Raw genomic sequence first — 24,722 nt, 5'->3', positions numbered from 1 at the left:
AAAGCATGAAACATGAAAACCGAAAACGCATTTTTTTCCCACATCATCTGTAAGGTCATGGGTGGCCAACTAAGTATTCTCTAATTCTGACCTATTGAAAAGAAGACCTCTAAATTTGTCCGTGCAGGCAGATACAACCTATAATTAGTTTGAATATACAAACTGTGGTGTGTTGTTAGAGCAATTGCATGTGAATTGTAAGACTGCCATCCGTGAAGGTAAAAATCTAAATTTTGTTTCCTTACTACAATAACCTATCATACAAGAATTTCTCATTTTAATTTCTAACCCTAACCATGAAGTTAGGGTTAGGGTTATGCCTTTCTAGCCCTAAACATGATCATTTTCAAATCCTAGCTAAGTAACTGTTACTTGATGAACATAACTCAGAAGTGGAGAACCAATTGTCATAACTCAGTCTTTAAACACGTGTCACGAATGCATGTATGACTGATGGCAATTTGTTTGTTAGATAGCAAACTGCATGAGACTCTGAGTGCTTGTAGAGTGATGTCAGGCTTGGCCGGAAGCTGTAGTGTGGGCAGTCTCCATGAAGCTGAATGGTGCTGTTTATCGTACTTTCCTTTTGATTCTCGCTGTCTCAATCATACCAGATGAATGAAAAAGATTTTTTTTCTTGTTTTGATTGCTACTGTTAATTGTTCATGTAAACACCTCTAATTTCTATACTAAAATATGTCACAGATTAGTTAAACAGTTGGCAACCAAGAGGCAAGAAAATTTCATCTTAATAGTTCTTTATATATGACATTCTGAATCTTAATATCGAAGCGAGCAACTATTTGACATGTAAGCTTTAGTGACCTTAGCATTTTTGTTTTGCAGGATGATCTGCTCTCTCAAGTGACTCACTCCCCTTTTAAACTCCACCTTTTTAAAGACCTTTTTAAAATAATTTGTGTTCTTTAGCAGATACTAAAACTTCAACTTAGATCAGTGAAGTCTAAAAATGAAAATATAATTAATTAGATTTGGGTATACAAATTTACCTTGGTTAGGTTTAGGAAAAGATCACATTTTGAGTTAAAACGGACTTTTCACATCATCAACTGTATGTTAGAAAGCCAAATCATCAACAACTTCCCTGGTTGGTTGCATTGTTAGTCCTTGAGGTAAATTAATTATGATGTTGCAGGAACGATACCAATACAATGGAAATCAGATCATGCTACCTCCAAACAACACAGAAACAACAAGATGGTCCCTCAGTTTCTTCTTTCACTGAAGAAACAAAATTCTTCTGAATACAAAGGCCTCCCATGCAGAGAGATGAGTCCAGATTTAACATGGGTCTCGCTTTCGCAACAGGGGAGCCCTATAAGCTGCTAAAGGGCTCAGAGTTGACTCTGGTTTCAGTTTTGGTTCTCTCTCTCTCTCTCTCTCTCTCTCTCTCTTCTTTCTTTTTTTTTTGTTTAATTTGCTGGTGTTATGGTGCAACTACCAGTAACTCTGAAAGTCATACCTTTTACATTATTTTACATGATCATCATCATAATAAGTAAATAGATGTTAAGATGTTTCAAATGTCAGCGGTTCAGAAAATTTTATCCACAATAACTTGGGATTCTGCTGACATGCACACAGTTCTTTCCATGCAGAGGCATGTCATTGTACAATCCTTGTACACTTTAAGTGAAGTATTGCAGGCAATGTCAATTCCCCTGCAAAGTTTCACCTTAAACCAATGGTCCATGTTATTATTCTGTTTGTTGTCTGCTTTTCCTTTTGTGTTTTTCTTATTTAATTTATTAATTTCTGAAAGAGATACTGACCCTGTAACATGCCTCATTAGCAGGCTGCATACTTTCAACTGCAGTGGGACATAATGGACCTTTGTGGACAGGTGCAGATGACAAAATTTATGTCACCAAAGCCCAGCATATAAGTGTACATGGAAACCATGAAGTGGCTTTGAAAACATCCACAACATGTACCAAAGCAAACATATCACCTTAATCATAAAGCCAAAACAATAAAATTTTATTTAATTTATGTCAAGATTCCACCAATATTTACAGCTGCCTGCTTCCTTCAATTTTCTTGCTTTCTTCCACCACCTCTTTAACAAGATGATGCCCCATCCAGCTCCTCTGAATTTCTCTCACACTCGGCTCAGATGCAGCATCCATACAAAGCATTGGAAAACATTCTACTTAGACTTCCTTTTGCGCCAGCTAATGCTCAAGAGACTGTCAGTACCCAAGTGAATACAAATCACAAAATGGCTTACTAACTTTAACCTCATGATTCTGTCATAAATTTTAATAATTGAGTTATTCATTTGAATTAAAAGGTGATTTTGTTTTTTGAAAATATCACAAGCTTCTTTCAGAGCCCCCTTATGTTTCGGTATTCTCTTAGGGTGGTTCTAACTTTCGGAAGCATAAATAAGAAATATGTTGTTGGTAAGTAGCAAGTCTTCGGTAAGTATTTGTACTTACCAAAGAAATATTCTTTGAACGACTTGAAAGCTTGACATGACATTTTCTTGGTGAAAACCGCACAGGGTACCAGAATTGAGCAGAACAAAAGAGTTAGAAAAGTGTGGCTAAATGGAGGTAATGCTAAAAGTCAAAATGCTTTCAGGCTGATTTATTCTTGAGTTTATTTTTTTCCCCTAAATTAGAAGGAAAAATCGTGCTGTGGAACAGAAGATAATGACATGAAGAATGGTGACTGTTATTCAATATTTTAACATTTTGCGAGCCACTCAGTGGTCGAAGTGTAACCTCGTTCACTTTAGGTGCATTAGTCATAATATTAAAGCATAATACCATCATAATGAATCACAACATTTCTAAAAAAGTAAGTTGGTGCCCGACTTTTTTCTTAATCTGTAATGTAAGTGACTGCAGTGGGTGGTTAGTGTTCCAGTGAGTTTCAGTTGCGGAATTACATATTAAGGACAGGTTACTGTATACGACTGTACAGGAGACGGTGGTAAAAACAGAGACTTCTCAACATTCTGTGACTTGCTTTATTTCGGAACCCTTTTTGAAGCCCTGCACTTCAGAATGACACTAACTTCACTGACTCTATGGCTAAGCAGTCTGATTACTTTTATACGAGCTACGTCACCTTGACTGCATTTAATCATTGAGAAAAGGCAGGAAACGTACTCCTTATTCATCCCCTGCGCTCCCACCCCGCCTCCCCCCCGTCCCCCTGTCTCTGACTCTCATCTCATCTCTTCTGTCGTCTCCCGTGCGTCTGTTCGCTGTGAAGAGCGGCGGTGTGCATGTGTCAGGGAGTCGGGGGGAGAGCTGCACTGTTCTGCGCACTGGTTTCGCTGGACATCACCGAATAACGGCGCTCTACAACCGGGCGGTGGTGGAGGGGGAGACTGGACCCGGACCAGGACCAGGAGAAGCACCGTGGCTACTTATAGCCCGCTCTCCGGAAACATGTCGGAGTTTTTCCTACTCGCCTTTCTAGCCCTTTTCTCGGGATTATTTCCGTGCGCCGAGCCTTCGAAGGTGTCGGACGAGGAGAAAGGTAAGGAGGAACCGAGCCGCCGGGAATGCGCAGTCCAATAAAACTTGGCACCGCCGGTTGCTTTGAGTGCGGTCTGATATTGTTACGGGCGCCAAATGTTGTGCAGTTGCTGGATGCGAACGATTTCCATAAGCATCCGTTTTTGAATTATAGAGTTCAAGGGAAAAAAATGCTCGTCATTCCTGGTTGTCCAGTGTGTCATGCCTCCCTGAAAGTCTACATGTCTTTTATGTTTGAAATTCAGAATGACAAAACAATTAATTGTAATGCGTCCTTCATGGTTAACGGCTTATAACGATGCCACCTGTGCAATAACGCGCTGCATGTGCATTTGGCACAGCTCCTGCGTTTGTGCATTTTCAGGAACACTGACGAAGAGCCAGGACAGACTCGATATCTGTGACTGCAGGTGCTCTGCATCGTTATCCTACAATGCAGCAGGTGAAAATCCATGTGCCGGCGAGTGTTTAGCCTCCTCCCGAGTCGTGGGTTGTATCCAAGCCGTGAGATCGTTGTAACATCGCATGAGGACGTCTTTGATAGATGCGCGGTCTGCTCTGCAGCGCGCGGTGTGATCCTACAGTAATGTGGGGACCTTGTTTATTGTTTGATTTGTGTCAAATTATTACAGCTTATGTGAATAAATGGTGCGTGCTGCTTCAGAGGCTTTTTACAACCAGCTGTATTTCTTTGGGAGTCAGAAAGGATGTGAGGATCATTGTGAAAAATGCCAACCCTACTCACCTCAGCATGCAGAATAGAGTTCCAGCACATTTTCGGTTTTTGTATCCCTGAGCGGGCTATCAGCCACATTCACAGGCAGCTATTTAAACTACTGAAAAGTATCACTGATTCATGATTTATAACTGTTAAGGAGGAAGTATCAGTGGGCTACTTAGTGATAATAAAATGTGAATTTATGCTTAAGTAGTTATCAGCCTTTCCATTATACCTCTTTAGGGCTCCCATTTGAGTATAGACATGCTGAAATATGACCGATGCATATACATGTGCACCTATTTCACAGCAGAAGTATTGTAGTTACATAAAGCATTCTTTAAAAACACATTTAAATGTATTATTATTTAAAGATAACTGTAGATTCGTGAAAGTCTGCCTAGCTCTCCTTCTTTTACATTCTACAACAGAGCAGTGAGTGTCAAGCCAGCTCTGCTTGTTGGAAGGCTGTCACAAATGTCACCAAGAGTCTTTCAGCAACACAGTTTGAAAACCAGGGACTCGCAATACAGTAGGCAATACAAACATTGTGTGCTTTTCTCTGTGCATGAAAGGAAAAGCTAGATTTACCTCTCAACTTGCTTGAGTACCCCTCTCTGCACAGGATAGAAGGGAGGGAAGGGACACTTAGTTTTATTGGTGTAGTTTGACTCAAAGTGAAAAATTAGATACAACTGTAAAGTCTCATTTGGCGTGACACAACCTTTAAATTGAGAACTGTTAAGATCAGATATATTCACATCCACACAGATTTATCGGAGAAAATTGAGACCTGCATGAATCTGTCTGCTGTCCAGCTCCATTTGCAAGAAGAATAAATTGAAGCTCTCCTTGTCTAAATGGACTGTAATGATAATAGCATTTCTTCTTTCAACACCAACGCTGGTTGTTAGCCTAATTAGTCTGAAATTAATTTGCTGTGTGGTTGCCACGTTTTTGCATCGGATGCCAAGTAGTGAGTAGTGGTTATCTCTGAATGAATTAGAATAATTTCCAGAGCTCTCTCCTTGAATGGCATTGTCTCTTTTAAACGCTTCCCCAATGTGTTTCCCACCTTATCACTTGTGTCCATCTAACATTGAGCAGGCTGACCTGGCTGAGCCTTTGTGATAGCAAATTACTGCTCTGACATGATGAAAAGCATGAGAAATACAGGCACACCATTGCTTTATTTCTTTTTTGTATTTGTAAATTCAAAATATCTGTAATATCATGCATTAACCTCAGTGCCAGATAAGGATCACAAAGCACAAAGAGCTCAAGGTTGTTTGTAATGTATACTGTCTTTAAAATTTGTATTGTGTAAGTATTGTAAAGTATTGCAGAGGGCACAGACAGGTCCAAACACTAATGCAGGTAAGACTGCCTTGAGTTTAAAGATGGTCTTTAAAAAAAAAAGATGTACATATTGGGATTAACCTACAGTACTATATCGCACACGAACTAAGCCAAAGCTGCATAATGATAACAATGATCATGAATATAGTACTGATGTCATGGTTGGACTCTGGTGTAACAGTCAATAGAATGACGGAGGAAAAAAGGAAAGGGAGAGCCAGATTTTCCATTGTACCAACTTAATCATAGAAACTGAGATTCCTTGTGGTTCTAATGGCTTATATTGTTCAGGTTTATAGGAAACCACTTCAGCATTATAATATATATCCCTATATACCTTGTAATCCAACTTGAATGGAATTAAATGTTTGGTACAGCATGGAAATAAAACAACTCCTGTAACTATGAGTGAGTTCTAGATGTCATTGCAAGCACTTTATCCTTGTTTATTAATCATCGAGGGGAGGCATTTCATTGTTATTAATAATAAGTATATATGTTTTTATCATATTAAAACATATTTTATAAATCCATAAAGAAGTTGTAAACGTTCACCATGAGCACTGAACACCACTATGTTTACTATCTAACTGCCAACAAAGCGATACACAAATTCAACATGCTTTAGGACTGATATAGACCAGGGTTATACTGACCATATACTTTTGATTTTAGACTGCTTTTTAAAAACATAATTCAGACTGCAGAACAAACTATAACTGTTTAACATAAGCATGAGACATCTGTGTATGTGAAGCACACTAAATAATGACATTTATATGGTTATTAATCTTCGTGAACATACTGTGTTCCACACGCTGTGGTGGGGTGTGTGGTGGGGTGTGGGGTGGTTAGCACCGTTGCCTCACAGCAAGAGGGTTCCAGGTTCAACTCCCAGCTGGGGTCTTTCTGTGTGTCCTTAGGAGTGAGTGTGGTTGTGTGGCCCTGTGATGGACCGGTGACCTTTCCAGGGTGTAATAAAGCTGTAAAAGTAACTGCACTCTGTTTTATATTTTGGACCTAGATTTTGTCTCAAATTTCTAACACTTTCATCCTCGAATATAAAGAATAACTGATTGTCTAATGTCAGGGTCCATGATGTTTCTCATATGGCTTATTCCCATGAAAGATTGTGGAAGCTTCTGGCTGTTTGCTCTTATTAGCTTTAATTTATGCCACTTTTTGTTGTTTGCTTCAACAGAACTTGGCATGTTCTGCAGTGTGAAGCTCTTGTAAAAGTTTCTTCTGTCCCAAAAATTTTAATGTTTGTACCTCCATGGCTTATCTTTGCTTTACAGTTATTAAAAATTGTGAAATTTGGGTCTTCCTGACTCACAGTGAAACATTTCATATCTAAGACGCTTGTGTGTATGTATGGTTGTGTTGCAGTTCACATGATTAGTTCTTGATCAATTATTTATTTATTATTTTTTTGTGTGATTCCTGTTTTGTAAGGCAAGCTAAAAATTCTCTGAAACCTTCTACTCACAGGCTATATATATGTCATGTTAAACATTTAGAGTGAAGGATTGTTGTAAATCCTCTGAATTAAACCCTGAAATAAAGCCAGACTTACAGTGTTACTGTATTTATCCAATGGGTCAACAAAAATGACATATGAATACAGATTATATACAGTATATCTTTTCTGTTTTTTTTTTAATTTCATGGTCAGTGCATATGTGGCTAGGGCCTTTTGAGAATGCTAACATGTTTTTGCATGCACTGTTTGAGATGTCTTTAGAGGCTTTAGTTGAAAAGACAGAGTTCCTGACTCTGCGTGTTGAATGCAGCAGAATTGTCCAGTAAAAGTGTCATGATCATAGAAGCTTAAATGAGATTGTCAGGGCATGTGGTCAGGATGCCAGAGGGGCATCTGCCAGAGAAAATTGTATATGGCAAGCTTGCTCAGAGGAGAAGGAAAAGAGGGAAACATTTAAGCTGCACAAAGACTGCCTTTGGTTGATTCTGTAACTTCCTCAAGTTCAGACTGGGAGTAAACTGCTTTAGAGCATGATTTTTAGTGGCACCTTATCACAAAAGGAACAATCTCACTGTATTTGTGATGCAGCAACCATCCTCCATAGCCACACAAGGATTTCAGAAATCTTGCAGGAATCTGCTCTGACACAATAATTAATTTGTGATCAGTTAATTAGATTTTTCCAGGCCTGAAATGGGCAGATTAACTATTACAGATTTTACTTAAAAAATTTGAGACTTAGATGGAAGGGGTGATTAGCTGTGATGTTCCAACACAATCTGCACCTTTACTTTCCTTGTTCAGCTAAATTGAATAAATTGCCACATTTCACACAACAAGAGGAGGAGTGAAGACCCAAGTGTAGACAGAAACCTGGCTGGGTGGAGGAACTCAGTGTTTTTATTAGGCTAATGTGGAAAATTCAGTCTTAAAGGTTGGCAGGCAGGTTGACAGGTACAGGAAGCAAAAACAGGTGTTCAATGACAAGAGCTGAATAACATAAGCAACCAAAAAAAGGCCATACGATTATCTGACAAAAAAACCAAGGCAGGATGTCAGGTATGTATGCAGTAGGGCTGATGGGGGAATTGGAAACAGGTGGGTGTGGTAGTCAACTAGAGCTAGGAGGAAAGTTTGAGGACATCTGGTGGGCGGATGGACTCTGACAGGAGGGTGAGGATAAAATGCTAAAAATAACATAGGGTGGGACAAGAACTATGATGCATATTTCACACTTATTAATATAACCAGTATCTGTGCTCTATATATAGCTTAAAGCACCACTTAAAAAAAACAATTAAAAAAAAAATGCAATTATTTGGGAACCCGGTCACAATTTCTGCTACTGCGAATAGTCAGAAGAAGAGCATAATCCAGTGGGAAATAAACCTGACTTATTCTTTTCATAATTTTCAGAAAGAATTTATATATTTTCAATGAACGCTTAGGCACGCTGTGCAAAAGTTTGGGAACCCGAAGAAATTTGGCTTCCCAGGTAACCTTTAATCTTAAGTAGAGATATGAAATGTCAACAATCATTATTAGGAGTGGCCAGTCACGCAAATGTCAAAGCTTTATAAATCCTCAGACTCCTCTCCTTTACTCCTGTGCAGCATTACTAAAATTCAAGATTCAACACAAGTTTGGATGAGAGAATGACAAAAAATAGCTTCTCTGCCATGCGACTGCCATGACTGCTGACCTCACCCAATTCATATGAATTTGCATCTGTACAGATATAAAAAGAGATGACGACCATGTTGGTGAAAAGAGTTGACATCTTGCAAATGCTGTCCATCATAATTCTATGACAGACAAACAAAGTCCTCCTCCACTTGTCTTGTTGAAGTCCCATGCTGAGTCAACTCAGAACCCATCTGCCCATCAAGCCATGATGGAGCCGGTCCTTTAGATGTGGGCACACAGTCTCACAGTCCCCATGTCACCCACTTCATTCTACACTTACCAGACATAAATATTAAACAGTCATTAAAGGAATAGCCATAACTTCAAGATGATTAAACTTACATTATTGTCATAGTCCTGAATATTTCTTGTGTTTTTGTCTTTGGGTGGCTTTAGGTCAGTAGGAAGAGCAGTTGTCTGTCAATTGGAAGATTCATTGGTTTGATCCTTTGGTTTCACAAAGCATATCAAGATACTAAATTCCTTTTTTTTTTTTTTTGGATGCATTCATCAATGTGCTACTACTTTAAGAGAGCTCTGTATAACCTGTTAGACTATTAAGGATAAGAAGTGCTGTATGAGTGTGTGTGATTGTGGCTTGACGTGTGAAAGCATTTTACATAAATGAAGTCCATTTACCATTTGATCACTTAACTTGCAGCAATGTGGTCTGGTTGTACCGGGACATGGAAAATCCGAGGGTTTTCAGCATGTAATCCATATATTTCTGTACATTTTCAGATGTTGTACTGATGAAATGTAATTCTGTCTTGAATTATTGGAAGTAATTTGTGTTTCTGAATAGCTTTTCAATGCGCTGTTTCACTTCATCTACAGAATGAATGAATCATTGTTAAAAGTTTGTAAAATAGCAGAAGAATGCTTGAAGAAAACAATTTGCCAAAAAATTATTAAATGAAGGCTTTTAAAAAACTGGTAAGCATGGGGTAGATCGATCATTATTCAGGGCTGGACTGTGGGAAAGTTTTCATCGGTAGAAGGAAGAATTACAATTAAATGCCTCTAAATTCCTGAGCATACATGACTTGGTTTATCACAAAAAGCTTAAGTTGGTGAATTGTGGCCTCTAAATCAAGTTAACAATCTTAGAAATGTGTTTCAAAATCCAGGAAGCACTACTTCAAGAGGTGCAAGCTGGAGGTTTGGCCAGTACCCTTATCCAAACATCACTGAAAATCTTGTCATTAGTCTTCAAAGAGCAGTTCATGGAAGACCGTCAAAGAATTTGACATATGTAAAGCCTATTTGCATTAAGAATGTGTGAAAACCCTCTAAACATGTACAACTAGTATTTGAATACAGAATGCCTTTAAAAGTTGTTATACTAGTTAAAATGGGGTTTTATTTTGTATTAACGAAGTACAAACTTTTGCCTCAGGCTATTTCTGTACTGTAAGTGTAATATATGGAAGTAAGAAGAAACTCATGTTTGAATGTTAAAGTGTTGTCTTTGACTTTATGTCTGCTGGAAATCACGTCACCTTTTATTGACTTACCTATTCACAGCAGCACCCAGACTTATTAAAAAGCCACAGCATGAGAACATGTGGTTGTCATTTTTAAAGGGGAAATGTTTTGTACAGACTACCAGTGAAACATTTGAAAGGCTGACCTTGAAATGTTGGAAAGAATTCTGTTTTCATAGCTGTTTTACACCCTTTTTCTCAAACCATGGAATGAAAATGCACCCACCAGCTGTGAGGTCTCCTCTGTAGCTCCTTTTTCTTCCCGCATCCTGTTCTGAAATGGCAGTAAAAGTGTCCACATCAGCAATAGGTGATCCTTAGGACGGAAAGTTCCCCACATACTCAGCCGTTTACACTGTCTTCACTCAGTGATTGAAGAAACCACATGGTGATTGGAGTTGACCCTAGGTTGATGACTGGGTGAGAGGGAGTGTGGTTTGAATAGGATATGAGGTACTAGTCAGCACATTGTGTCATCTTGTATGAGCACTTGCGTGTACAATGATGTGTAGTCACTTGTTGCTGTTGACTTTCATGGTCAGTGAGCTATACCACAGCTGCGTTTCACCGACTTTGCTTCTTTTTTTTTTTTTTTTTTAAACATTGACTTTGCTTTTGATGCCAGGACAAACTTAAAAAACAAGACAAATAATCAGAGCAGCCTGTCAGCTGGTAACTTTTTGTGGGCGTCTGTTTCTGGTTGCACAGGAGCAGATTAAGCACTGCAGCTTAACTTCAGTGTTTTTCCCAGAAACACTTTAAACGTCACTGTAGTCATGACAGGGGTTCTTGGGTTTGTTGATGCATTTGTGCTCAGACTGCATTTTGCAGAATGGCATTCAGTCTTTTATGAGCTATGAAAAGACTTTGAAACAGCTGACACATCTTACTGGTGATGTTAGCTGAGTGTTGCTGCTATTGAGCTCAGGGCAGGGGTGAACTATGCCTCGTTGGGGTGTACAGCATGATGTTTTCGACTCTGCTACAGAACAAAGTTATCGAATGAAGCTGTTAGATTTTTGATAGTGTCAATTTTGATATTACCTCTAGCAGTCTTAATGGGTTACAATTGAATCTGTGATGGATTGGCTCACGTTGTGAAAGTCAGTGGCTCTAAATTGACTTGCAGCATTGATTACCAATAGAAGGAGGGGCTACAGTTTTGACCCACATGATCTATTTCAGTTTAAGTCTGGGATGACTTGATTATGTGGGTGAAGCAAGGAGTTTCAAATTTGATTTTTCCGAGATGTTACATAATTCAGAATCTGAATAATAAATCAATATGTTTTTCTTCAGAGAAAAAGCATCTTGGTGGAGTTGACTCTAGGAGCTTGGTTGCTGGTTTAAAAGAAAAGTTGATAAATAATTAATTGAAAACAGTAGAACTGTTGCCCGATTCCCCGATATGCAAATGAGAATGGATCACATGTTATCTCTTATAGGTCATGTTCAGTATGAGGTCATCACTAGGTGAAACATAAGGTCATCAAGATCATAAAACATAGAGTGATTTAATTAGTGAAAGGGACAAACCTGAACACATGCATAAGCATGACTATGAGCCCAAAGTAATCTTGAAGATGAAACAACATGGCTTCATCTTAACATGTCCGAGCTTAATAGTAAAAGTTAAAGATGGTGTGAGGCCGAGTGTGAAGCTTGAGGCTTGAGCTAAGCAAACCTCAAAGGGTTAAAGAGTCTTCATCTCAGGCTATTGGTTTGGCTGTCAGTTTGAAAGGGTGAGCAGCTGTTTGGATGGAAGCAGCACCCTGAGGAGATAACCTGTGCATAATGCTGTGTTCACAGCATGTACAGACATTCAATGTGTATCCTTATGCTGTAGCTTATACTTTTTCTCTCAAACCCTCTCTTACATCTAGGATGCCCCACAGGAGCTTCAAGCTGTCTTTGCTCATTTAACCCTTATGCATTGTCCGGGCCTGTTTGACCTATTTTCAAGGTTTGCTAAAAGAAAAATTATGTATTGAATTATTTTTTTTCAACCTGAGACCCATGTTCAATGAAGAATATGTGCAAGAACAAGCACTCTACACATCAATGCTTCATATCTGGTGTTCAAATCAATTGACCCAAGTGTGAGGAAAGTTTTAGAAATAAAATAGTAAGAAAATGGTGGAGAAAAAAAGGTTTCCTGTATTCTGATCCTCACTTTTTATTATATCCATTATTGCAAAATTTGCTGCAGTTATCCCTCACCCCCCACTTCTTACTCAGTAGTCCATAAAGACTAATTCTATTTCTATTCAGTTTCATAAATCACACACTCTTCTCGAAAAAATGCACTCGCACAATTTTAAATACACCTCCAAGAGGCTCTCTTCTCCTGTTATTCCTTCACTCTTTACACCTTGTAGTGTGTAAAACCACAAGCAAACACACTCTCAAGGTTAAAAATTGTTACATTTGAAGCCCAGGGTCTGCTCTCTTATATTTCCCATCATGCTTCAACTAGCATAGTGGTACTTAATTTCATTCTCAATATTTAACATTTTTATTCAATTCAACTAAAACTACACCCGTCTTTAACTTTTGTGCAGTCGACTAAAACATGAGCAGTAGTAATGCAACAAATCTACCTGATTTACTGAGATAATGAAGTCCTTTTTTTAACAGAATTTGTGTTTTTTAAGGGATATGTAGTTTAATTCACTGTTTGAATATGAGAAAGACCCAAAGTCACTGATATATTGTAGTCTAATCTTACTCTTGACAGGGTGATATATATTTTATTCATGTACAGTACTGTAAAAGAAATTTAATTCTTAAAATGGTCTTAAAATGAGGCAAATACAACATCGGATAAACACTAACACATGAAATATAACAGTATTATTTAAAAAAAAAAAAAAAAAACTAAGCCAAAATGCAGAAGCAGTTAAAAAAAAAGCAGGTTCTGCCAATCAAAGATACATGATATATTGATCAACAGTATGAGCAAAACCGAGATTTTGCCAGTTTGCTGGTCTGGATAATTATGTCTGTCTGATGAGGGTTATGATGCCATTTCCAAACTATTTTAAGTCCATCATTCTCCAGTGAGAAAGATTATTCACAAGTGGAAAAAACTGTTGTCCCGTAAGTGGATATCCCTGCAAGTTCACCTCAAGTATGACTTGTTTGAAAGGTTTGCAGGTGAAATATGTCGGCAGAGCTCAGGTTTGTAAAGTTGCAATTGAACAAACCAGCACTCCAATTTACTTCTGGAACGGTGGCATTTGGACAGGCACGACCAATCATTATGGTGAAGGGATATTTTGGGCTTGTTATGCAGCCATAGAACCTTCACAACTAGCAGTCATTGAATTGTCCATTAACTCCTCTGAATAGCAAAGTATTCTAGAGTCAAATGTGAGGCCATCTGTCCGCTAGCTAAAGTTTGGCTGATATTGGTTCATGCAACGGGACAATGATCTAGATTTACAGCTGAGTGGAAAAGGAAAGGAATCAAAAGTATACCTAATCTAAGTCAACCTCAATTAAAATTCTGTTGCATGTCCATAACAGAGTTAAGCATGAACAAATGCCAGGAAACCCCAATGAACCTAAGCAACACTGTAAAGAAGAGATGGCCAAAATTTCTTCACAACAATGTGAGAGACTGAAAACGTCATACAGACAACGGTTATTGCTTCAAAAGATGGCTCTCTGTGAATCATGGTGTATTCTCAGTTTTCGTGAAATAAATAATGCCATGGAGTAATACGTCATGTGTTGTTGTACGTCTGAAGTTTTATTTGCCTGATTTTAATACCTGTTAAGGGCTAGATGATTTTTACTATGTCCCGAGACATACAATGTAGAAAGAGGGTCTACATTTGCACTTCACTCAGTCTGAGAATTCTCTTTTGAGTATTTCTTGGCACAATCTCTTCCAAATATTAAATTGCCAATATGTAGATCCTCTGGTTGATGGATGAGCTTCTATGGGCTGGTATGTATTAAGATTTGATTCATCACTTTGTGTGGGCAGAAAACATTTCCTGTTTGTGTCCACAGCAGACGCATCAGAAATTAATTTAGGTGAACAGCCTGAAGATGGATGCTTTACTGTGTTGTAGCACTATTTTGTGATTACAAGAGAAAACACACACACATGCAAGGGAAAAAAAAGCGGCCGACGCCAGCAAGTCTGACCTACAGATTGGTCAGAAGTGGTGGTGTCGAGGTGTCGAGCCCCCCAAGTGGCAATGGTGGTGGCCAGAGGACCAGAGAGAGGGCTGCTGAAGCCTGGCTGGGGACTCTCTCTCTCAGCTGCCACCTGGCACAGACCGAGGGCTCAGTGCCTCATCATGCAGACTTGGCTCAGAAAACCAGAACAGGGGAGGGATTCATCCTTCCCCCAACAAGCTTCATTCAGCTGACAAACCTAAGGCCAGTTGGTGATGCCTGCACTGGGTCCTTCTTAAAAGTAAATCAAGAAATGGTAAACTACTGAATTGTTTAATTAAATTGTACATTTTCTTAATATCAATCGATTAGGTTTTATACATTTAATGTGAAATACCCAAATAACCAACTGGAGGACTGACAATATTCAGCATTCTGCCTAATCTGTTTTCCAGTCACTCTCACAACCGATTGCCCTAAAAAAACTGTAGAATAATGAGTATAAACATTAAATTATCTTTAAATATGCAGGGCAGTGAACAGCATTTACATTCTGTATGGCACACTGTAACAGCTAATGTGGACAAACATGACCACACAGAGTGAAATTGTATGTGCACAAATTAAGCCTTCCCACAATGAAAATCTGCCCTGTCTGTGGTGTGGCTGCTCTCCCTGGCAAATGACTATAAGCTGCAGTGCAGTTAGATGGAGGATAGGAAGGGAAATTGTTAGTATCATTTTCACGCCTGTGTGGAAAGCAGTCAGTGGGTACATCATATGTGCATCTATTACAATTCTTGGGGTGGCAATAAAAGATGGTGTGGTCTGATTCTTTCAATATCAATTTGGAAAAGACTGCCTAAGTGTATGCCCACGCCCGACTGTAAACTAAAAGAGCTTTCTGGGCCTGAAATATTTGTGAGATTGCAACTAAAGATGAATAATTTAATGCACTTTCATTGGATAGAGCATGCATTGGGAAAGTCAAAGATAAAATCATACTGTTGCCCCCACTTACACCTGCTGCAAGAACACAATTCACTCAACAGCTGTGCAACATACTGCTGTGGCAGCACGATCACTGACTTACTTTGTGTTAAAATTTGATTAGAAAATACATCACCACCAGCTGTCATCAGTCTGATTCCGTATGATTTTCTAACATGCTTCCGAGGTGCTATTGATATCTGGTCCCTGGCACCCTCCCATCTCGCACTGTTGGATTGGAGTCCTATTAACTGTGCTCCCATCAATCACAGTTCACCTATGTTTGTTTGTAGGAGTCTTTGATACGATTAGAGCAGTGCTCTGCCATTTCTTTGTTTTCTTTTTTTCCACATTCCTTGTCTCGACTGGAATGAGATGGGAGCAGTCACTACCTTCTTGCTATACTGATGTGCCTAACTGCTCCATAACAGAGACCAGAGATTAAGCACGATGGACAGGTTGACTGTCACAGGTATCTCTTACTGCTCAATACTTGATAAGGGCCCCCAAAACTGCCCTTTCTAAGGACAAAACCCCAGAGAAATCAAAAACCCCAGTTAGACTTACACAAATGTAACATGTTTTACTGAGAAAATACATTCCTATGATTGCCTCTGTCGTATTGTTCATCTCAACTAGTGAATTTCAATTCCAACAATTTTTCTTGTCTGTAATAGTAATTAATTTTTGAAAATGCTTTTTACATACTTATGTTTCATGATGGCTGTACCTCCCCTTACAAACACACAACATGTTATAAATAGGAGGTCAACAAACTGTTTGAAAATTATTTCCAGAGGGAGATAATTTTTTTACTTTTTTTAAATTTATAATTCTCTTTAAATGGACCGATAATGATATTCAAAGCCAATAAAATGGGAGAACAGTTATGACTGGACATCTAATTGCTCTAAAGCTTAATTTTTAAACCCTAACAGAGATGGTGCTTACCAAAACCAAACCTTTAGCATGTATAGTTAGCAGTCTCTCCAGTAATGTTGGAACATCCTGTTGTTTTGCATAAAAAACTTTTGATAGTAACATTTTTTTTACTGACATTTTTTTGAGAGTAACTTATTTTACTGGCAATAAATAATTTGTCTCTTTTAAGAAATGAAGGCATAGCTGTGCTTGAAGCATTTAAATGTATCTCAATGGGTTTGTTTATCTTTGCTGTGTATTATAATCCGGTGAGGATTTCCTATTAAAAAGATGTTTAAAGACGATAAACATTTAGTTAGTTAGAAGATGTTCGAAAATGGATCCAAAACAAATATTTTTACACCAACTATTTGCAAGCATTGAATGATTTTCATTTGAGTACATGTTGCAGCAAGAAAAATGGAATAATCCACGAAGCTAACTGAATAACACATAATGGCATCATGCATTAAATGTGTTTCATCTTTGGGTAGAACACATTTTGCCTACTGATTGTAAGACACACAGATCAGTGTTGTTTGTCTTTCAACCTAAAACTGAACACATTTTCTAAATGTTTAAAAAAGCCGTCTCTAGTGGAACAAATATTTTCCACTGCATTTTAGCTGACTGAAAAGAGGACAAAAGAAGAAGTCGCCTTAAACAAAAAGACTGTCATCCAGATTGCAAACAGAAATAAGAATGGAAGTCTAAAATGATGCTCAGTAAATGATGTGCTTACTTAGGTTTAAAACCAACTAAAATCATTGCTTGTTTTTTTTTCTTTTTTATATATGAAATAAATGTGGAGGGAAATAAGGACTTTAAAGCTCTCAGTGGATTACAGACAATCAAAAAAGTCATGCTGTCCATGGAAACAGGGTTTTTACAGTGATATAACTTTTGCTTTTGAGGTATCGTATACAAAAACAAACACAGGCATTTTGGCAGAGGCTTTCCCTCCTTCAGTCACAGAACATTTGGTTAAAACAACATCTTGGTCTATAGAGAATGTAAAACACAGCCAGAACAACACAAGTTCTTCAGTGACATATAACTGTACACATAATACACAAGTTCCCTTATTACTGACTGAACAACTTGTCTTGGCAATCGAAAGGTGCTGGCTGTCATTAGTGACCTTCTCTTATTTGCAAAATGGTCGACTCTTGACAGCACTGACAGAAGACTTGCAGTCCTCTCAGTGAGCAGGTGAAGCAGGTCAGTCAAAGAAAAAAGAGAAGCCAGTTATTATCCTGCAGCAAAAACCATCTTTCTCACGGTTGACCCACAACCAGAGGTCCAATCGAGTTTAATGGTCGTACTTATGTCCATGTTTAGAGGGCAACAAGTGTTTAAATGGATTAAAAGGTCATACAAACTTTACTTCTCGCATTAATTTTTAACAGAAACTTTTATACAATTATTCAGTGATCAATATTTTGTCATTTGATGTGGATCTATTTATTTCTCCATTGCTATTTAAAAAAAAAAAAAATTATTTGGGTATGGGCAGACTTCTTAATACCATGCATTTATAATAACTCAGGGAAACACTCCAGTTAACACTCTGTCATACGATAACACAGACTTTCACACATCTCATTAACACCTAAGATTGATTTTATACTTTCAATTTAAGACACCCAACACAGGTGTTTAAAGAAAGTGCAGCAAAGAAGACTTTGCCTTTGACTTTTCATCTCAGCAGATATTCACAAGGTACCATCTTGACAGAAACAAGGACTGACTTAGCATGCTTGTATAGTGGAAAGATTCAGCATGCTATTTCATCCTCACCTTGGCGGACACGCCTTTGTACGCATGTTTGAAATATTATAAAATGAGGGCCACTGACATAAGGGAAGCCAAATTAAAATATACAGTGCAATGGAAAATAAATGTGTGTTTGTGTGTCGCCATGCTTCAGTGGGGCATAAATTGAACCACATGCATCAGGAGGTGGCCTTTCATTGGAAGCAAATGATCAAGTAAAGGTCACAGCAGACTAGTGTTCAATTATTGGAAAAAACATTAGTTTTCTGTCACAGTCATCATAAATTGATGGAGTTCTGAATTCTGTAAATACCTGTGGTCATGATGACATGTAATGAACTCCTGCTTTGTCAAACAGGAACTGAGATGTTGGGGCATGCGACCTATTTTCCTTTTTCAGAAGAAAGTGATTAGTGTGAGGAAACATCTGTTCCCATTTGCCATTCTCATGCATCAAAAGGCACTCTAATCCCAGTGCTCCAATTCTGACATGATAGTAAAGCTTAGAGTAATCAATTAACTTGTCTTATGGTGTACATATCACCATAGCAGTTGACTATCCTGTCATATCAGCCAGAAACCTTAATACCTCACACAGTGATTATTGTTAATAATAATTGAGTGTTGTCCTTTTCAATCACTTCTAATTCCTTCATGTAGAGTGATCAAACATGATTTAAACTTTGACATCTTATGTATAATTCCATCAATGTTGGATGGTTTAGCTTGAGGCTCTGGTGGCTTTCATACTGCAGACTGTATTAAGTGAAATGTCATCACACTCTGTTGGGCTGTTACTGTTGTGCTCTTTGCCTGCCCCACCATATTTTCTCTCCTGCTTTTCTTTTCATCTCTGTTTAAGAAATTGATAGCAGCCAGTGGATCTAAATCCGTGGACTCTTGAAGCAGAATTGTGCTGTGAAAGGTATTTTAGGGATATAACACTGCATTGAGAGAGTGCAACATTCTCTCAAATGCTTTATCACCGTCAGGCGATGGAAGTCTTCATGCTGAGGTGTCGTTCATGTTTATGTGCATTATGCATAGACAACTTGTTGAAAGCAACAGATTGTGTGAGGGCTGTTCTGCTCCATAGGTGTTTTTGCTGTTGGAACGTGGTTGTCTGCCCGCCTCTGAAGTAACGGTTTGAATAAGCCAACATTGACGTACAAACTGTTGATGTTGTCAGTGTTTTCTTTGAACAGAGCTTGATGTATCGTTGTCAATTCTGATGAGACACCATGTCGTCCCTGATCAGACGATCACTTTATCTCCAGTGAGATCAATGAAAGTAGGATCAGGAGCTTAAAAATAAATTGTCAGGAGTATACATTTAAACACGTAAACCATGGCAAAATATGGACATTTTCCCTTTGTGGTTATGAGGATTTTTTAAATTTCCTGCAGATTTTCTTTATTTTATGATAGCAAGAGTACCAGCAGGACAGTGTGGGCTAATGTGAGGAGATACAAAATCCAGAGAAAAAACATGTCTAAATCTTTCAAAATTTGTATCTATCAAAGAAATTAAACTATAGCATCCTGTTGGTATTTTTACACATGTATATGATGACCTGAACATGGGAGAAAAGCTTTGAGTAGGAGTTTATTTAATGTACATGTCATGCCAGTCGTTTGAAGATAAGCAGGACTAAAACTGAACTATGTTGGTTTTCAGCAAACACAATGCATACCCACAGATCCTAATTCAATTCTCAGTTGAATTTTATTTCTAGAGCACCAAATATTCTTAAGTCATCTTAGGGCACTTTAAATGGCAAGGTTAAGAGCTCATTATTTTTGCTGCAAAACCAAAGGAAACTGTTATACACCCCAAATCCCGGGTTCTTAAAAGATGAATAACAAGCACACCAAAATCAATAAATGTTAAATGTGTAGCTTCAGCATTAAATCCAAAAGGCATGCCTAATGATGAAGTTGAGTAATATGATGGTGTTGATTAACAGGTGATTGTTCTTCAAGTGTCTCTTGTCTTGGCTCATGATACTGGCTCAATCAAATGCAGAGCAGTTACATTCTGTCCCCTGTTATTAACCTCTAAGATTGCACAACAATCAAGATAAGCCTGTCTTGAGTGAATTAATGTCATGAAACACTGTACTGCTGGTAATTGGCTATGTGGCTCCTCTCGTGATCTCTCATGCAGAGTCAAAAATGATCTGACAAGTTGCTCCTATAACTAAGTGACCTCTCCTGAGAACTAGCTCGCCAAAGCAGCCTATAAACTGTGTGCGTCTTCTTGTCAGGTGTGTCGAGTATTTTATGTGAAGCTCCGTAAAAGTGACTCCAATACCTGGGGGGTGGGGGCATATTCTAAAATTAGTAAAAACAGTGCACCTTCAAGGGCTGTCATCATCAGCTGTGGCAAGTGTGACATGACAGATTTCATTTTTAGATTTTCTTCTCTTGACCTCAGTCTTGTAGAGCTAACCAACATTTTCACGTTTCACTCATATTTATCTCAATGCTCTGATTCAACATTCATAACAGTCGGTCAAGACGAGGCCAATCAGCTCTGTGAAGTCTCTGATGTTGAAGACACTATCCAGACGTGAAGTGGGTACAGACGTTTTTGGGCAGCTCATAGATTTTCTTTGAACCAGATTTCCAGTTTCTCTTTCATCATGCCAATCACCCTGACAAAGTTGTCAAAGGTCAGGCTCCAGTATCTGTCTCCTGAGACATTCCTCACAAAGGATTTACTGCTTATCCTCATAGTTTTAGTATTCCTAAAGAGGTCTCGAGAAAACGTCTTTTCCAGAACTGAACTTGTCAGACATAATTTAGACCATGACACCAACTAACTTCATTCCAAGCAAGTCTGTCTTCCAGTGTTCAGCTGTTGAAGCAACATTTGTCATGTTATTTGTCAACCATTGTCTGCTGGAGGGTGGGTTCAGGGCTTTGGATTGCTTTCTTGGTAGGTACGTATCAGTATTTATTGCTACTATGGGTGCTCGGTTATAAAGAAAAACCTTGATATTTTCGCCAGTATTGAGATGGCTATGGAAATTGCTTAACTGAATTGAATCTGCAAAGGTTGTTTTATTTAAAAAACTTTCAATGCTTTTTCCATGGCTGACTTCCTGCCTTGCTCATCTGCTCTGTGCAGCTTGATGCACCATCACAAGTGGACCAGTCCTTTTAGTAGAGTGCCAAGCTCCTTCTGGCACACTCTTGAATGTGCTGTGGTGTGTCTAATGGAGTCACAAGCATATTTTAATTGCAACTGCATCCAGTGGAATATTAGAAGTACTGTGTAAAAGTTTAAACATCGGAAGAAATCAGCCCTCAAACAACTCGTACCATGTCTCGGGCTTGAAAAAGTGAGTTTCACAAAGAATAGCTCATTGTTTGTTCTTTTGCAAATGGCAAACAAACAAGTTTAATGCATGCTGGAAACAACCATACCCTGTGGACAGAGGATCTGAAGACGTTAACATGTTTATACAATAAGCAAAGGTACATCTGGAGACAAAGGGAGTACAGTTTTTTAACTGTGCAGACGGGTGGATCAATGGTGCTTTGGGCTTGTGCTGCTGCCTGTGGCACTGGAAACATTTCACTGGTAGAGGGGAGGATGGATTAAATTAGACACCAGAAAATTCCAGAACCAAACATTACACTGTTTTTAAAAGGAATATAAAAGAAAGCTAAAGACACAAAGAGATTGGCTTGTATATGGGTACAGAAAAATCCAAGACTCTCTCAGCTCTTAATTTTTACAATTATTTGGAAAAGTTCCTGTAACAAGAACCGAGAGGCTCCTAGCTGCTCTGAAGTACATTTACTGTACAAGCTTTTAATTAGAACATGCAGTGTGCCTGAACCCTGGATCAAGCTTTTTCAAAATTATTTTGAAACTTTCAATCATGAAAATAACACAGATAATCATACAAATACTATAAAATGTAAAATGAATGATGAAATGTAAAAACTAAAATGTCATGAGATTTCTTCCTTTTTTTTCTTTTTAAAGTGAAATTTTGTGGTAACTCTTTTAAGGCCATCTCTCTAAGAAAAACACATTCCCAAACATTTTTTCCTGAACAATACTAAGCAACTTGTGAATCTTAAAAGATAACTAAGTGACATATATTGTTATTTCCATCATGTTTCTTCACCACAGTAAAATATTCCCTCTGATGTTGAACTAATTTCTTGAGCACGCATCAGTCACTGATACAAAGGTTTCATTTTGTGGAACACAAACATAAAACAATGGGCAGTTATTGCTTTTTGTTACCCTGCAGAAATGATTCATTGACCTGGGGACAAAAGCAGCAAAGAGGATATAGTGGCACCCTTAGCAGATCTGAATACTTTCATAAGTCATTGATTTGTTCGTTTTTTTGCATTAGAAAAACATTACTCTGAACGCAATAAGAATAATGCTGCTGTCTTTAAGGAGGAAGCAGATTGCTCTGGTCAGCTTGAGTACGATAGGAGTGTAGGAGTAGGTCACATGGGGCTTATCGGAGGAAAAGATATGTGGGTCTTACTTACGTTATATGCTAACTGAAAATGAGATAAGGGGTATGTGCCATATTAGCTGTAATCAGTCCATCGGACAAGCATTTTCTTGAACTTTTTTTCAATTATTTTACTAAATGTTCTTTTGAATATACTTGATGGACAAGAAAATGATATGGGAAGATAATAGCTGTTGCCTGAACATTATCTGTGATTTTTTTTTTGAGTAACAGAGAGGTAGTGGCTATGACTTCAGTGAAAATGAAAATCGTGTCAGAAAAATCAAACTACGTTCCCTTTAAGTAGTTTTAGACCTCCAGCTTTTCTCAGAGTCGTGCTGGGACCTTTCTACACCTCAAAATTGTTCATTTCCATAGCCGCCACGGTGTGAATGCCTGCTGCAGGCGATGTTTCCCTGTGGAACACAAGCTCTTCATTATTAAAGGCCCCTTGCGGACCATCCTCCACACTTCTCTGACCTAATGACTTTCTGAAGAGCGGAGCCAGCTTAAAACTCATCTCTGTTTTGCTCTTCCCCTCGACTCCTGGAACAAAATGACTTGTTTTCACACCAATTGGTTGAGTGAAAAAGGTTATTGCCTGTTAATTAATATTCTTTAATCAAAATAAGACGATGGGAGAATTTTTTTTGAAATGCAAAAATCCCAATCGGTAATCCCGATTGGTAACATGTATGAGTTAATTAAGTCTTGTTATCGTTGTATAAATTGCTCTAAAACTTAGTTTTTCAAAAAGAAAATTCTTAATATTAAGCAATACAAGGTAAATATGAAATATTTACATATTTTAATGGTATCGGTGTACCACATGTTTCACATTAAAGTAGGCTGCATGTAGCTGCAGCTGGAGCCATCAGATTTCTGCTGAGACAAGTGGTACATGCTGTAAGTGGAGCCGTTTTTGTGACCATGACTGAGAAATGTTATTGCTTAGAAGAGAGGTGCAGCACAGAGGTCTTCAGAGTGTGTTCAGTATGTTAAAATTGAACCTGCAAACAAACTTTATTACTGTAGCACTGTTGTTTTTCCACTGCCAGAACAAAATGAATCTGAAAGTTTTGTAGGGAAGAATAAACAAAAAACAATAGTTCTGTCTTCTCTTAAGAAAACAGTATTTTATTCTCATGTTTGCATTAAAAGACATATCTTTTACATTTTAATTCTACATGGGCACATTTTCTAAGTCTTTCTCTCTGCCATGGAAAGAATATGTGCACATCCCAAGATGTCCCACATCTCATGCATGTTACATGGCATGAACACCAGCGCTGTGCTGAAAGGTCGTGGCATGTGGCTGTGTTGGAGGATTTTCACGGAATCGTGAGATCAGTAATGTTATATTGAGTATAAATTTACATCAGGATTGTGGCTGCAGCAATGTTAAAGCTCAACCTTTAAGGCAACTTACCATTCACCAAATGGTGAGAGGGGGCAGAGTTTTTAATTGCATGTGTCATATGAATGTGATATCATATGTCATATGAATGACAATGAAAATATGAATATCTTCATGGAGCCATTGATATTTTTCTGGTTATCGGTGGCATTACCAACATTTATGACAACTAGGCACCTCCAGAACATAATTTTGAAGACAGAAGAATTAGCGAATATTTGAAGTTTTTGTGGGGTCATGTTTTTAAACTTTCTCCTAGTTATTCAATCTTTTCTGACATTCTACTTGTATAATCATAAGGTGTGCGCTTGTGTGCTACTCTCTCAGTCAATGCTCAGATTCTAATGTTAAATGACAGCTGGGACGCAGATGTACAGCTGTACAGATGTACAGTCTTTGTGCAAATGATAATGTTCAATTACAGTGTTTACAGCTATTTGACACAATTAATTATTCCAATGCCAGAAGCAGCAAAGCAGTCCCACATCATGATGGAGCTCCACCATGTGTTAAAACTCACAGATTGTTGAAGTGGGGATTTCATGATCTGTAGTAAATACCTTGTACTGTTGCATTCGGAATTGTTATGCTTTTTTTTTAAGAAAAAAAAGCTTTCCTAATTCTCTCAGCTGCTTTGTCTCTGCAAAGTAACTGGAAACAGTTGGGTGGGGGTATTGTGAAACGGGCACTGAGCAAGTCAATTGCACATAATCTAAGAATTCGGTCATTTTTCTTCACCGTGTGTC

General features: G+C 38.2%; 1 protein-coding gene across 1 annotated transcript in view; it reads left to right on the top strand.

Moving 5' to 3' along the window:
• Positions 1–3,247: 3,247 nt before the first annotated feature.
• lrp1bb (low density lipoprotein receptor-related protein 1Bb) overlaps positions 3,248–24,722 on the top strand; it is a 259,749-nt gene continuing 238,274 nt past the window's right edge. Inside the window, exon 1 of the mRNA XM_072397335.1 lies at positions 3,248–3,516. Within this exon, the coding sequence (XP_072253436.1) occupies positions 3,426–3,516 (91 nt within the window). The 5' untranslated portion in view covers positions 3,248–3,425. The remainder of the gene's footprint in view (positions 3,517–24,722) is intronic.

The sequence above is a fragment of the Leuresthes tenuis genome, unplaced genomic scaffold (genome assembly GCF_036924035.1).
Source record: "Leuresthes tenuis unplaced genomic scaffold, fLeuTen1.0.hap1 SCAF_12, whole genome shotgun sequence".
NCBI classification, from domain to species: domain Eukaryota; kingdom Metazoa; phylum Chordata; class Actinopteri; order Atheriniformes; family Atherinopsidae; genus Leuresthes; species Leuresthes tenuis.
Note: the sequence above shows the minus strand (reverse complement) of the source record. Positions and strands in the feature narration are given on the sequence as shown.